The sequence below is a fragment of the Contarinia nasturtii genome, unplaced genomic scaffold, assembly GCF_009176525.2.
Source record: "Contarinia nasturtii isolate CC-2019 unplaced genomic scaffold, AAFC_CNas_1.1 Cnas_scaffold_1037, whole genome shotgun sequence".
NCBI lineage: Eukaryota > Metazoa > Arthropoda > Insecta > Diptera > Cecidomyiidae > Contarinia > Contarinia nasturtii.
The window spans coordinates 8749359-8764490 of record NW_022198383.1 but is presented as its reverse complement, the minus strand read 5'-3'; the positions used below and the strand labels follow the sequence as shown (position 1 = coordinate 8764490).

The following is a 15132-nucleotide window of genomic DNA, read 5'->3' as shown; positions in this document are numbered from 1 at the left end:
TGTAGACATTTCAAGTTGGTTAAATTGAAAATGAAGACAAACCGTTAATTTGTGTTTAAATTATACACTACATTTGAAGCAGGAGGGTCAATTGCTCGATAAACGATGTGAAAATTGAGAACGTGTATTTTCAATTTAACGAAATGAAACAGAAACATTTTCGAATTCATGAACGATGCCTTCAAAACCAGTACTGTCGACACTGTATTATGTCTGATCGATTGCGATGATGCTTGTAAATTGAAAATCGAATAATGACCCGTTTACGTTTTCAATTAACAAAATTGTATTCTTGTGCTAACATGAAAGGTCTGCAGACGATAGGCAAATAAACGAAAAAAAAACACTCGAATTTATATCGAGAATGAGTGAAAGGCTCAAAATCATAATTAAAAATAAATTAGAATTAAATTAATCATAAAGATGGTATACGCACATCGTCATAGCTTCGATGATGATGATGATGATGCTCAACGTTTGCAATACCAATTTTTGGTAAGTTGATGGTCCAATGCGGGGGATGAGTAAATTAAGCTTCATCGATTCATGTCTCGGCCAAAATAAATGGTGTGTGTAACAAAGACATCGTAAGCCGAAAGAACATGAGCAACGAAACGGCAAAACAACACGCAAAACATCTCCAAATGTAACAGTGTGCACATGAACACATGTAAAAGCCACTTAATGACCATCATAAATTTTGTACGCTCACTATAAATTGCTATGCGCATTTATATCTATTGTGCTCACCATTGAAAAGGATTTTGTCATCAATTCCTCACTCCTCCGTCGCATATTTACTGTTATTAAATATACATTAAAATGTATGGCGCGATCGGGGGAAGTCAAAAAATAAAAAAAGAACCCATCGCTTCCTCTTTCTCCAAAGTATACAAATTGTCAATTCAGTAATGTTACGATGTTGTGAACCATTAACCTCGCCTCAAGTCGTGAAACACAACCAGTAATTGCTTATCGAAATGATTTCATATCGTAATATTAACAGCATAGCTAGGATCTGATCATTTGAAAGCTGCAGATGGTATTAGAGGTGCACCCATACATACCAAAATGCATTAAATTCATGATGATTTTGTTTATAACACAACCAATGGCAAATGCCATTGGAATCAAAAATTGGACATGCGAACAAGTTTGAAGGTGTCACTATGGTTACAAATTCTTAGCATTGTATTCGGTCTGTAGCACCAGTCAAAAAAATGTTTTTTCAAGAAAATCTGTCGATGACAAAAACAATCCAAGATGAGCACCACGAATACCAAACGCCAAATGTCCCCCTGCTATTTATTTTTCAATTTTAACCCATGGCAATCGTACACTCATTTGCTGTTGGTACTATTGGAATTTCGTTCCTTATATTCGCAGTACATATTATGTGTGTATGAGCGACAATTCAGGAAAATTGTTTATTCATTCGTTTCGCAAGTTGTGTTCCCTTTTTTTGTTGTTTCATGTTTTTTTCTGTTTCAATAGCATGGAAACCGCAACATTCAAATGACAAATATACAATGCGAGTGCATGTTAGCATCGACGTCGACGACAACAATGAGTACGACAGTAACACACACACACACACACACACACACACACACACACACACACACACATGAGTAAATTCGTTAAAACCACAAAATTTACGGACACAACAAATTTTAATTGAAAATGTTCTTTAATTTAATTCAAATACATATTTAACCCTTTTCTCATGTTTAAACTCCATTTCAATGTATAGCGCTGCCATTGTTTGTAGATGTAGTGAAAATCACGCTCACTCTCTTTCTCTTTTCTCGTCTCTGTGCTCCTTGAATCCCAACCATATGGATCTCCACATTGCTACCAATGTCGAACACAAAAGAGACTTTCAAACATTTCGTATTTGTGCGAATATTTATAATACATTGAAATAGTTGTAAGCGTCACTCACTTCAAATTTACAATCGCTTTTAAACAATAAAATACGACACTAAGCTGATGAAATTCAATGTATGTACGAATTTCACGAGAGAGAAAAAAAATCGCCAATTTGATGGAGTTTTGATACTCGACAAACTCACTATAAATTTTAATGTCGTCTATTCCAATATGATAGATACAAACCCTTGGCCTTTCTCTAATGGCAATATACGCTTCAGATATCGACCATTATTGGTATAACGTTTAACCGCTCCTTATATTCATGACATAATGTGTTCGCTTGCTCTATACCATTCTCAATTTTCGCCATTTACGCCGATTATTTATCATAAATAAAAAGACAAATTAAACACACTATATTTTCCATTATCTTTGCATCTCACATGGTGTGGAGTATGTAGTTTAAAAACAATATCGTCCGCTAAAGCTTCAAAGCCGGGCAAAATGAAAATTGATATTTACTAAGTATTGCATCATTCATTAATTTGCAGTAAAATGCAATGAATTGATGCAGTGGTTGAATTTTTCGATGAATAGAGCTGTATTTTATCACATAACTACATACACAGCATATATTGAACAATGCAATGAACGGATTCACATTGAATGAAAAGAGTCTTTTGTTCCTATAAATCTCGATCCAATATTGGCGGTTTTCATATTTAATCTGCCATAAAACTACCCATGGTAAATATGTTGAAAATCTTTGAAAATTGCGCTTAAATCGATTGCCAATTCATCGTTTTAATCATCATAGCAAATTCAGTTTGAAGAAGTGTACACCATCAACCATTTTTTTGCTGCTCTTAAAAGCTCTATCGAGTTATACCACATGGTTACGTGCGCTTTCATAATTTTTTGGACTCAAACATGCTGATTTCAGCAGCCAGATTTGAGCTGAAAATATTATTCCGAATATAGGTTTACCACTTCAAACATGAACCTACGCATGCACTTATTCAATCGTTTCTTATAAACGATCTTGAATTTCAAATACACAAATAAAGAAGACATGAACATTTCTAGTAAAAGAAGATCAAATACAGTATTTAAATGAGAAACATACTTTATTTTCTGTCAATTCAAAGATTAAGTATGATTTTAGTATTTCAAATGTGCTTCGTGTTGATGCTGAAAATGTTTTAGTTAAAAAAAAATCCGTTCGGTTTGTTTGAGTTCATCATAAAATAGACATATTTGTCTGCAAAAAAAAACGAAAATCCATGTCGAATTTCACTTTACGCAGATGCAAAATTCCATAAAAACACTTAAGACCCGGTTTTATTTGTTATCAAATGCGAATTTCGGTGATTTTCTTTTTGAACTTTGTGATAATGAATAACTTCGATTTAAATGAAATTTTCACCAAAACTCGCAACATAATACTAATGAATTTTTGGTTCAAGGTGTTTTTACAATTGCAAACTTTATTGTTTGGAAGCAAAATTCAATTCATTTCATGAGAAGATTTTAGCAATTGAATCTAGAAGTTATCGATTGGCTTGTGTGTGTGAAAAATATTGTTTCTTGCTCTTTTACTCTCTCTCTCTCTCTCTCTCTCTCTCTCTCTCTCTCTCCATCTTTGCCATCAGCCACTCTCGGTTTGAAATTGTTTTGATGAAAGCCGAAGAAAAATTAAATCCAAAACTTTTGCACGAAGAACCACTTGGCGCACGTTGCCTCTCTCTCTCCCATCAGCTCAAACATAATCCCAACGATACGTTTTACTTCAATTGAAATAGTTTCAAATTCACAAAATATTCACGTGCACACCATCCATTTAATCCCATCGTTTAGCCTCTGAAATTCTTTGCAGCACTTTTCATTTGGTGAAAATCGTTATCCCCCCGCGAAATATGGGCCAACATTGAATTTTAAGCAGAGCAATGGGAATGGGTTGATGAAAAAAAAAACTAATTATAAAGGATTGCTAAACGATTTCGTATGCTTCGAATTTAACCTATGAAAAGTGGTATATCCAAAAGGTACTTACATCAATGGGAAAATTCTTCGCAACTTCTTTTTCATTTTATTCTCTGGCTTCTTCATTCCGTTTGCAAAGTTGTTAGCTTACTTTTGCTGCATTCAAAACCGGTGTGTGTGTGTGTGTGTGTTTTCTTATTTTTGCTTCCTTTCGATTTTTCGCTCCCTCACAAATAGCAAAATTGCGTTGCTGTTTCAATACATCAAGTAAATCCTTTGCTTTTTTTATACAAAAATCGTATTTAAAACTGTCAAAAAGTTTGTTAATGGAAAAACCTAACGAATTTCGTTGTTCCTTCACTCTTCAATATTTTCCTTTTGATTCACCTGCCGCATCGACGTAAACGAAATGCCACTCGAATTCGTTCCATATTTTGTCGAAGTGTTGAAGACGATTTTGTTACCATATTTTCTTCCTTGCCGCTTTCTTTCATTTGCTATCGCCACCAAACACGCACATACAATTGCAAAGCACAGATGAAAAGCAAAAGACGAGATAGAGAAAGAGAGAGAAAAAGAGATTTGAAAAAAAAATCTCAACCAACTTAGTACAAACTAAACGATTTTTATGCAGCTTTATAGAAAAGTTATAAATTTCAACGTCGATTCTTGGCAGTGTTCCACATCAACTACATTCAAACCATTCAATCTCACGCCCATTTCGGAAGTGTTGTAAATACGTTTTGCAGTTAGTAAATCATCACCATACCGCAAAGACAGTTCATCCCAATATATTTAAATGGTGCGCGTATTTCATTTCCCTTTTGGTTTTTTTCAAAATACTTTTCAATTTAATAGAAGATTTTCGCACTTCTTCACATTGTTCTTTTGTGCACACTTCTGGGAATTTCAGATGAATTTTTATTAATTTCGATGTCAACCCCTCTCTTTCTTTCTCTCTCTCTCTCACTCTCTCTCTCTCACACACACACCTATAAAATCTCATCCAAATTACGGGTTGAAAATATCACGTAGAAGAGAAAAACGTACCTCGCTTTCAAAATAAAACGATTCAAACTTGAACGGTTCAACCGAACACTTTTAAATCCCCGAAAAAAAAGAGTAAAGGAAAAATTTTATGCGCACTTAGTGCAAATGACTTTTACCATACCTCGGTTCTTCAACCTGTTGTTTTTCGTGACGACTTTAGAGGGCAAAATGTTAATGCGAAGCGGTTAAGTTATGCATGAAAATCAAAGGTTTACTTCGTATTTGCACACACCGCTTTTTTTCTGTTCACTTAAATCGGGCTCGACGAATGAATTTTAAAATCCAAAGCTTAATTCTCAACATTTTTTCCCATACGCATTTCTTGTCTTTGTTCCTTTAACCACAATTCATATGCAAACTTCGAAACTTTTAATTTAAGCCGCTCCTTTTTGGGAACTCACATTTCAAATATCGAACATAAAAAAAGGATTCGAGAAGTTCGCTGAGAATCGAACAGGTGATTTACATGCCATTTTTCTTGAAATCTCAGATACATTCACCAATTTGTATTTTGATTTATGTTTTCCGTCCCACTGCCAAAAGAAGTCAAACATTAACAATATGCAAATTAGATGACCTGAAATGAAATTGACTTTTTGCCGTTTGACGAGGATTCACTTTAAATGTTCGACAACATTCCATTTATAAGTATTGGGATATGATAGAGACCCAATAATTTGAATAATTTCTAACTGAATTCAAAAGTGAATATAAAAAAAACACGATATCCTCTTCATAACAATGAAAAAGTTCGGTTCAGAGATCATTTTACTATTTGATTGAAAAGCAAAAGATTTATTTTCTGAATTCAATATTATTATGGAATAAGAAGAATGTAGTTTCGATTGAATGGAAACTCCATCTTGAACTAACAATCGAAATTAGATATCATCACATGTCAAAAATTCACATTTGAACCAAAAATAAGCCGATTATTAAACCAAAAATTCTTCTTTTCATTAATAAAAGCCAAGCTTGGATCATTTTTGAAGAATTTTCAACGTGGCTGTCATCGAATGCGAATCATGATTGCTAATTTGAGTAGCAACTGAGCGCTTACTGCAATAAGCAATGAACTCAATTTCTTACGATATCCGTCTCTTTATAAATTCAAAACAAAAAAACAGCAATAAAATATCTTTCAAGAATTTACTTAGGTGAACCTTCTTCGCTGTTCTCCTTGGGAAAATTATTTTTAGTATTTTTGAAGCTCTTGATTATTCTAATTGAGAATGTCTCGATGCGTAATAGATGAAGTGGGCTCATCATTTCGATCCATATTTTTTGATTTTCCTTTTACTCTCATCCACCAATAATCATCATACATTCAATTTTTTATGACTCTTTGTTTATTCATGAAAAAATCTGAATCGCTTAAAGGTCAAGTGTCATTGTGCAGATAAAAATCCAGTCAAATCGAATTGAAATAAAATTAGATTGGAATTTACCATGAAAAATATCATCCGTCTAGCAAGGAAAATAAACAAATTTCAAGCAATACATGAAGATTATTCATGATTTTGTGCGTTCTCAGAAAGCACTTGAGTCGTTTCTCCTAACAAACGATTCCAATAACTTTTGATGAGAAAATCCCAAATTCAAAAGAAATAAATACAATTTCCAAAGGAATCTGAATTCGCTTTTAAAACGAAGTACCATTCTTTCGATACACAAAGCTTATAAAATATGTTTCGTTTCCAAACTATTCACATAATGATGACGAAATGAGCGTACTTTTTGGATTAAACATGGATGACATGAATGTGACATTCATGTATTTTGTTGGTGATTGGCACTGTAGAAAATGAGAGAGAATTGCTTCCGCTCGTCAATTTAAAGCGTCAGTAATGTTTGTAAAAGTTATTATCCAAACACTGAAAATGAATTTCTCTCCCCCTCGTACCCCCTTTCCATCTCATCCCATACGATTAATGAAACTTTGAAAAAGAAAAATATTACAATCTTTTTTTCGTGTTTGTGTGTTTCGGAGACTTTTCATCTATCCAGAGGCGGCAATTTAAAAGGCAATGAACTATCGCAAGAGACTTACGCTATGGAATACAGAAACGCACATTCCCAGTGTGTTGTATTCACTTCGCTGAAAGTTTTGTGTGCGTTTGTGCGCACTTGAATGCATTATTATATCGAAACCATTAGAATCAAGTGTGGGGCGGCAGTGTTTTTTTTTCGACGTTCTCTAAAGAACACACACTACACTAATGTACAATGCAAACAAGAGCTCGGCTGTTTGTCTTAGAAGTATACGAACATGAAATGGAGATGTAATGGAAAATAAGATAGAGACATTGTGTAAACAGATGAAATGGATGTTAAAAGTAGAACTAAACGAACATAGGATATATGCAAAACAGCCGCGTTACTACAAAATAGAACTAATGTAAGACGGTGAAAATGGGGAGCTCGCGAAGGAGATAGAGAGGGTGACAGAGTATTTCTGGTAGTGCCAGAATTTTGTTTAAACACTTTAGATACATGTATTGAATGTGCGATGCGAATGCATAAATTCCATTTGCCGCAATTTATACAAATTTTTTTTAAGAAAACACGGAAGCAAAAAGTATCAAGTGCTGAAAATGTAAGGGCAACATTCACCACAGAGTCGAATCATTGTTAGCATGATACATGAAAGATCGTTTAATTCATATCCATCTGATTCGCAATCGGACGAGATGAAGAGAAAGAAGAGAGCGAAAAATAGAGAGATAGATAAGTCTTTCGAGCAATACGAGTGAAAATGATCGGATGTGATGGTAGAAAATTTCGAAGCAGTGAAGCATCAAAGTATATGACGGGTTCGTACTGATTGAAAGCGGCAGAAAAAGAGCAACGTCGTCACAAGCGTCTAAGTTATTGTCATACGAAGAGCATGTTAAAAAGCAAAAGATATACATTCAGAGTCAAGAAGCGCCGCAACCACTGCTCGCAATTCTCATCATTGTGTTTTTCCTTATTATTTTTTTTTTGCTCTCTCGTAAAATCTGTGAAAATAGTTTTTGTTCTTGTTTGTTTTATGCTAAACAGTTTGTGCTCTTTTTGTGCGTGTACATACAGTAGTATCGTGAGCAAACCATTTACTTGAAACCACTCCATTTTCACGTCACTTTGAGATTTTTCGTATTGAATAACAAGCTTATTTCGTAACTGTTTCGTTGCTGCTTTAACGCGAGAGCGAATTTTTTTTGACAGCATAGCATATGTAAATATAAGAAAATTATCCGTCAGCCAACCAATCAGCCAACGAATATGTGTACATTTCGGCGACATGATATCGGAGGATGAGTCGGTGTTGTTTCATGTCATGTCCAACAACAACAACCGATATTATATAACAAATCTATTACACAAACCATACATAAATAGTTTTATGTGTAGATTGTAGCTGAGGTTCTAAGCAGCATTTCATCACGTCGAACAATTGAGGGGGGTAAAATGTGTGTATGTGTTCTTGAGACAGTAAAAAAAAATCATTCGACGGAATTAAAAGCAAGGAGTGCAAAGAGGGTTATGGAGATAAAGTATACGGTCCCAAGCAGTGTCACAATTCTCTGGCAAAAAAAAGATACTGTAGTTATTAGATTTACATAATACGTTCAAAAATAAATATTTTCAGAATAAAGATAAACAAATATTATTCGAAGTCTATGCCATGTCTGTCGTACATTGCGTGCCACATATATAAATGGCACTCATTCTCGTTGCTTTGGTTTCAAAAAGAGACAACACACACTTGCATAAACACGATTATGAAAGGAATAAATTCCAATGAGAGAGAAAGAGAGAAGATTGAAGTATCCTTCATAACAAGATATATCTCGTAATTTTCGTTCTTTTTCACCATTTGTGCCATGCGATATCAAAATGCGCTTGAGAGATGGATATTTATACCATAAGTTCGGATGGAAACGCAATAGTTTTCCATGATTCATGCCATTTTTGGGATTATTATTGATGAAGATTATTCGAAATGGTATCGTCTTTTTCTCATGGATTAGAAACAATTTTCCGACATGTCATGCAGATACACATACATATATACTTGATCATTTCAAAAAATACAGAAGCAAATCATATGTGTGTGTGTGTGCGTGTGTGTATAGATGATGTGTACATAACATAAAATCATATTGCCTCTATTGAAATATGTGCTCAAGTTGATTTTTGTCAATGTCTCAATTCGCATAAAGATTCGCACATTTCTTCGTTACTATCGATGGACGCATTTATTTTTACACACTCTTCGTTTTATTAACACAATCTTTGCCACTTTAGGCAATTTCGAATTCTTGATCTTTTTCTGTTGAAAATCGTTTATTTGCTGCTAGAAAAATGCGTTTGGTATATGTACCAAAGGGATTGTGGCAATGTAACACCATATATAAACTCAAACATCGGGTGTGGCTCCCAATAATATGTGCCAAAAGGAGACAAGAGCAAAAAACGATTATTATTAATGTTCAATTCTGTATGGAAATGTTTCTAAATGACAGGATCCAACATGTTTGGAAGTTATCCAATCACTTATCCCATTCCCAACAAATTAACCCACATTTTTCGGTTGCCACTCTCTCTCTCTCTAAGCTTTTAGCAGCAACGTCTCATTTGATATATTATTGGAAAATATATCCCGCTCAATTATTCATATAAACTATGCATTTTAGTGCTTTCACAAAATTCAAATCACTAAAGCATTCAAGCAAAACCACACCACAATCCAACATTTTCCACATCGAACAGTAAAACATTCTTCACGCAATCGTGAAAGATAAATGTGCACGCGTAATAGCTTCATGGAAATTTGATGATTAAACGCTATACCAAAGAGCGATCAATTTGGCTAGAAATGTCAGTTAATGCACGCAAAGCATATCATTTTCAAATTGATGCCCTCATACACACACACTCACGCGCAAAACCGATTTTGATTTTATGAATAATACACACATAATTGATACATCCATCAAATACCAGAGAAGAATCACCGCTTCAAGCAACCATCATTCACACAAAAGACCAACAAATTGGTTACCAGGAATGGTAATTGTGCAGTAGTGATTATTCACGTGAAATTTGCAGCGGATTCAAGTTTCCTGGTCAAATCATCTCATAATTGATCATGTAAAATGTAAATTTATTGAAAATTCAAAGAAAACTGTATGTTGCAACATTACTCTTTACTCTGAATCGCAAACAGCTTGGTTTTGAATTAAAAAAGATTTTTAGAGCGTTTTTTGTTTTCAAAATAATTTGGCTGATCGTATTCGATACATTGAAAAAATTGCACCATGACCTCTGAGACAGAGAGAGAGAGAGAGTCAAATTCTCCAAAGATCAATTTTGAATTGAAGCATCTGTGTGCTCATACATGTGTTTATTTACCGCATAAAATTTAAAAATTTGACAAACACGACCGCCCTTTGTATTCTCCAGACAACATTCAATCCAATAAACTTTCAAATCTCTGAGGATGTTCAAAACACGCCGCACATCCAATGTGGCTGGCTAATAATCAAATTTTGAATGTATACCGCATAACAACGATTTGTATGTTAACTTAACACTTCATTTTCTCAAGTTGAAAGGTGATCTGCATGTAACTTTTCAATAAAAAATCTCGTCGCTTTTGATCTCGATACACTGAAATTGATTCGCCATCATTCGCATTTGAAGCATATACGTTATTATCAAAATTGTAATATGGAAAATTCTATTTCGTCTAGTATAAATTGTCGAGATGGCGACTTCGAATGGAAAAAGAACCAAAATGTGAAACAATTGAGTTTGAACCATCAAAGTTGGTCGTGTTAGTGAAATATTGCTTCGACGCATGCATATCAGCCAAATTGGTAATTGGTTTGTTACTTTGTTGTTGTTGACGTCGATGAAAATTAATAAGCTCATCTCCGAGTCGGTTGCAGGGCCAAAGTGTGCGTTTGTATGTGTGCACACAGACATGATGCGAGATAGAAACTAGAATTTCATATTATCAATTATTAATTAATATTTTGTTTTCAACCGAGACCGAGGAAACTTTTATCGCGAAACGAAAACTTAGGCGTTGAAATATATGTATGTAAAATAACAAAGTGAGTTTCGTCTACATTGTCTTCGGTGTGCAATATATGTGTATGGATGGATACGGGGGTGACGAAATAACACGCATTCACATCAGTAAAAATGACTAATAAATTCAATGGGTAAATTTTCGTGTTGCCGATGGCGTTCCATTGTTTCCATAGATGCGTGTTTTGGATAAAGTTGGCATTTATAAATACGCATACACAACACCCCACCGACATACATGGCACGAACGAAAGAACGAACAACGCACTTGAGATAACGTCTTGATCTGTAAAATCAACGAAACAATTTATACCATGCTTATCTCCGTTGAGAGCGATTTATACAATATACATATATATATTTCATTGTGCGAGAGCATATGAAATGGAACTTTTCAATAAGTATGCGCTCCGCTCCCTATCCTGTAAGTGCGACATTAAGTCTGCATGTATGAAATTCTCGAAATGTGTATGGCAAAGTTTGTACATCGCGTCGAACTTTGGCAATTTGTTTTTGATATAGCTAACAACGATACAAATATCGACGCACATTTCACATTTCCGTACTCTTGGCATGCCATGAAGTTCGCAATGTTCGGGATCTTCGAAAACTCTTTTCGCTTGTTGCTTTTCAATGCAGCTTATCAGCTACCGTGTGTATATGTTTCATTTTTCTTTGCTGCAAAAATGTTCCGTGTGTTTATCTAATTTAAATTAAATTGTAAGTACGATCATGTAATTGTTTGCACGGTTAAATATTTACAATAGAAAATCCCTTTCGCTGATACACAGTCAACGTTCCGCGAATCAACACAAATCAGCTAAAACAGTTTTGCAAGAATTAGATGGCTCGATGGCTTTCCCATTTTGCCGCGATAAACATTTTGATATTAATTACAACATTTTCATGCGGCAAAAACATTGTATGTATCGCTTTTTTGTCTCTGTATATGTGCTGCAGACCATTTCTCTTGTGCTTTTCTCGTGGAAATGATAGCTGTTTCCGCTTCGACATTACATTTCTCTCTTTCTCTTTCTCTCTCTCGCTCTGCGTGCTGTGTAAATTGATACACTTGATGACTTTGTACGAAAGTGAAGAGAAACATTGGTGATTCAATATAGTAGTTTACAATCTCTGTGATAGTTTTGATGTCAGAAACTTGAGCAATTTAATTTTTTTCTTTCTTCATCAAAATTACATACATGATAAGCGTTGATCGCACATCGCTACAAAACTTGTACTGGCATATTTCAAATATTTTCGATTGGCCGATTAAACATACAATTTATCGCATTTCCGACTGCTGTAAAACTGGTTAATGAATCTCACTGGTTTTCACTCGCCGTTGGCTCTCTATCCTCTCCTCTGGGCACTCTTCAGCTCTCTCTCTCTTGCGTACTCTCTATGCGGCATTCCTATATAATAACAATTTTTGTTTGTTTGCAAGCGATAAATTACCAACTCTCTTACAGATACACACCACACAGAGTGAAAGAGTGAGAGAGAGGGGGGGAGAGAGAAAAACATGCACGCAACACAATATTAAACTAGAATGTGTTTGACACCGAATGCAGATAAAATCTTTTATGGCTACACTAAAGGCTGAGCAAATGTGCAATGTTATCGCTTGAAATAATTGATGTCTTTGTTTACAATGTAATCGATACATTGTTGCAGATCTATGTTATCGAATCAGTTTGATTCTTCCTTTGTGTGTGAAAATGCCACAGCTGACAAGATAAATGACTAAACACGGACATATCTATATGTAGGATGCTTGAAAAATTAGACAAATTTTCAATATACACGCACCATCATCATTTTGATTGATTTAATAAATGCCGGCCACTGTTGGATGCGTTACAAATAAAACCAAACAATCTCGTTAATGGTTCGTTTGCGATGTTGATTTCATTTCGACGATAATGAAAATCGATTTTCTTAATATGTCGTATATTGCCACATAACTTTGGTCATTTGCGACCAACCACAAATGTGATGAAACCGAATCTTAAGCGTACGATGTCTTGTAATGCATGCATTCAACACAAAATAAATAAATTGGAATGGCCAACCAATCCGATGATATATGCGACCATATCTATATATGTATTATAACAGAAAACACCAAATTCGGTTTTGTTGATTCGATATACGGTTGATGCGGACAACCATATCCTATTTTAAACGCTGAATTGTATAAATGTTGAGAGCTGAAAAGTCTTTGTCTTCGAAACCATTCATGCAAACAACATTTCGAATTTCAACATACCAATTAAATTGATTAAATTTCACTCATGCCAGTGAAATACTTCCGACGGGCTGAATTCACATTTAAGGACAGGCGTTTATTGATTTACGTGAAGATGCGCGCTTCAAAATGGAACAACCAAAAACACGAGATATGAAATTGAATCAGCCAAATGGACAACACAAATTTAACGTGATTTAATATTCATACATTCCATGTTCTATATAGCGCTGCTTCAAAACCCTTTTCACATCTCAAACAATCTTACAATCTGAAACACACCATTGGACATTGTGATTTTGATTAATGATTAGTTCTACAAATGTCATTAGGATATTTTCACATCTTCAGTACACTTCAATGACCGACTTTGTTGGGGAGACGATGTGCTTGATTCATTGTCTAATGCAAATCTTCACAATCTAACATGGTCCCATATACAATTACCACTTTCGGCTTTAGTAACGTGTTTTTATCTACATGTAATGTTGAAGAGCCTACACATTTTATTGAAGATTTTATTTCTTTTATTTTCAGACCGGAAAACACTTCCACCGCACCTCATTACTTATTAAGGCCTTTAATCATAAATTTCGCTTAGATTTGGAATTAAATTCGTAAGTACCACACTTAATCTTTATTTTACATTTGAATTAAATATTTCACCAAGTAGCACGTGACAAAGAAAAAAGTATATAACTCTAAATTTGAACATATTTCATCCTTTTCAAAGAAATTCAAAGAATGAATTATATTCTTATAAACTTATTCTGATAAAATGTCAACAGAGTGTAATGATGGCACGCACCTGAGCAAGCTCGAAAAAATGACAGTAGTTTTACAAATATTTGTATTTTTTTTATATCGCGAGTTCAAAAGTTGATTTGGTATGCATGGCTACAAATTCAATAATGTGGAAGTCAATTTGTAAGCGAATATAAAGTTATATCCGTTGCTTTGATAGCATGTGCAAATATTTTACGAGAAGTAAATTGAATTTACTGTAGGGTAAAAGCAACCAAATCACATAACAGGATCACAAGGAACAGAAATATCTGAACTGAAGTACATACAAAAAAAAATGTATAAAACTTTTGGAAAAAGAAAATTGGGAAAATATTTTTAATTTGTTTAAAACGTGCTTTTTTATAAATAATGTTGCAGCAAAATAGGTTCATGCAGAAAGAAACAGGTAACATTTTCCCATTATTCCAAAAAGTTCTTTGACTCAATGATTCGTGCTCAACGAACGAAGAAAAAAAGTACACACAAACGCGGGCAAATATTCGAAATATATCGCATCAAAAAAAAGAGATACAGAGCAATCAAAAAGAGCTGCATACATTTTTCCTCTTTATTGAACGCATACACAAAATCCCATTGAATATGTAGAGTGAAAATGGTGAAATTGCTCAGCAAACGTAAAGCATTGCCGGCTTTTTTTCTTCTTCTTCTTCTTCACTTCTCTTATCATTACGGTTAGAGAGAAAAAATCACTTAAAACGTAATTTCCCGACGATCCACTTACTTAACTGCATATCGACATTACGAATGAAAAGAGAAAAATAAGCGAACAAAAACATGTTTCGCAAATACTTCAAGGACAGAGAATAACAACAGAGCCTTTTGCATGTATAAAGCATCTCTCTATAGTCTTGTGCTGCTCAAATGAAATGGTTTTATTATCATTGGAATTTTTTTCTCGTTCTTTCCACTCTCTCTCTCTTTCTCTCGCTCACATTTTCTGATGATATCTACTTCTCATGGCATATGACTACAGTGCACCAAACCAACAATGCTACCGCGTTATTTTAAACGTATGATATTTGAGCACATTTTAAAATGCGAATATACATGATAACGGATAATCGAAAGGATAATGCGCAAGGAGG

The 15132-nt window shown here is 34.4% G+C and overlaps 1 protein-coding gene across 1 annotated transcript in view; it reads left to right on the top strand.

Annotated features, from left to right (window-relative positions):
- Window positions 1-15132, top strand: part of LOC116343748 (disintegrin and metalloproteinase domain-containing protein unc-71) — a 94372-nt gene that overhangs the window by 12497 nt on the left and 66743 nt on the right. The window contains exon 3 of the mRNA XM_031771965.1: window positions 13778-13857. Coding sequence (XP_031627825.1) covers window positions 13778-13857 — 80 coding nt within the window. The remainder of the gene's footprint in view (window positions 1-13777; window positions 13858-15132) is intronic.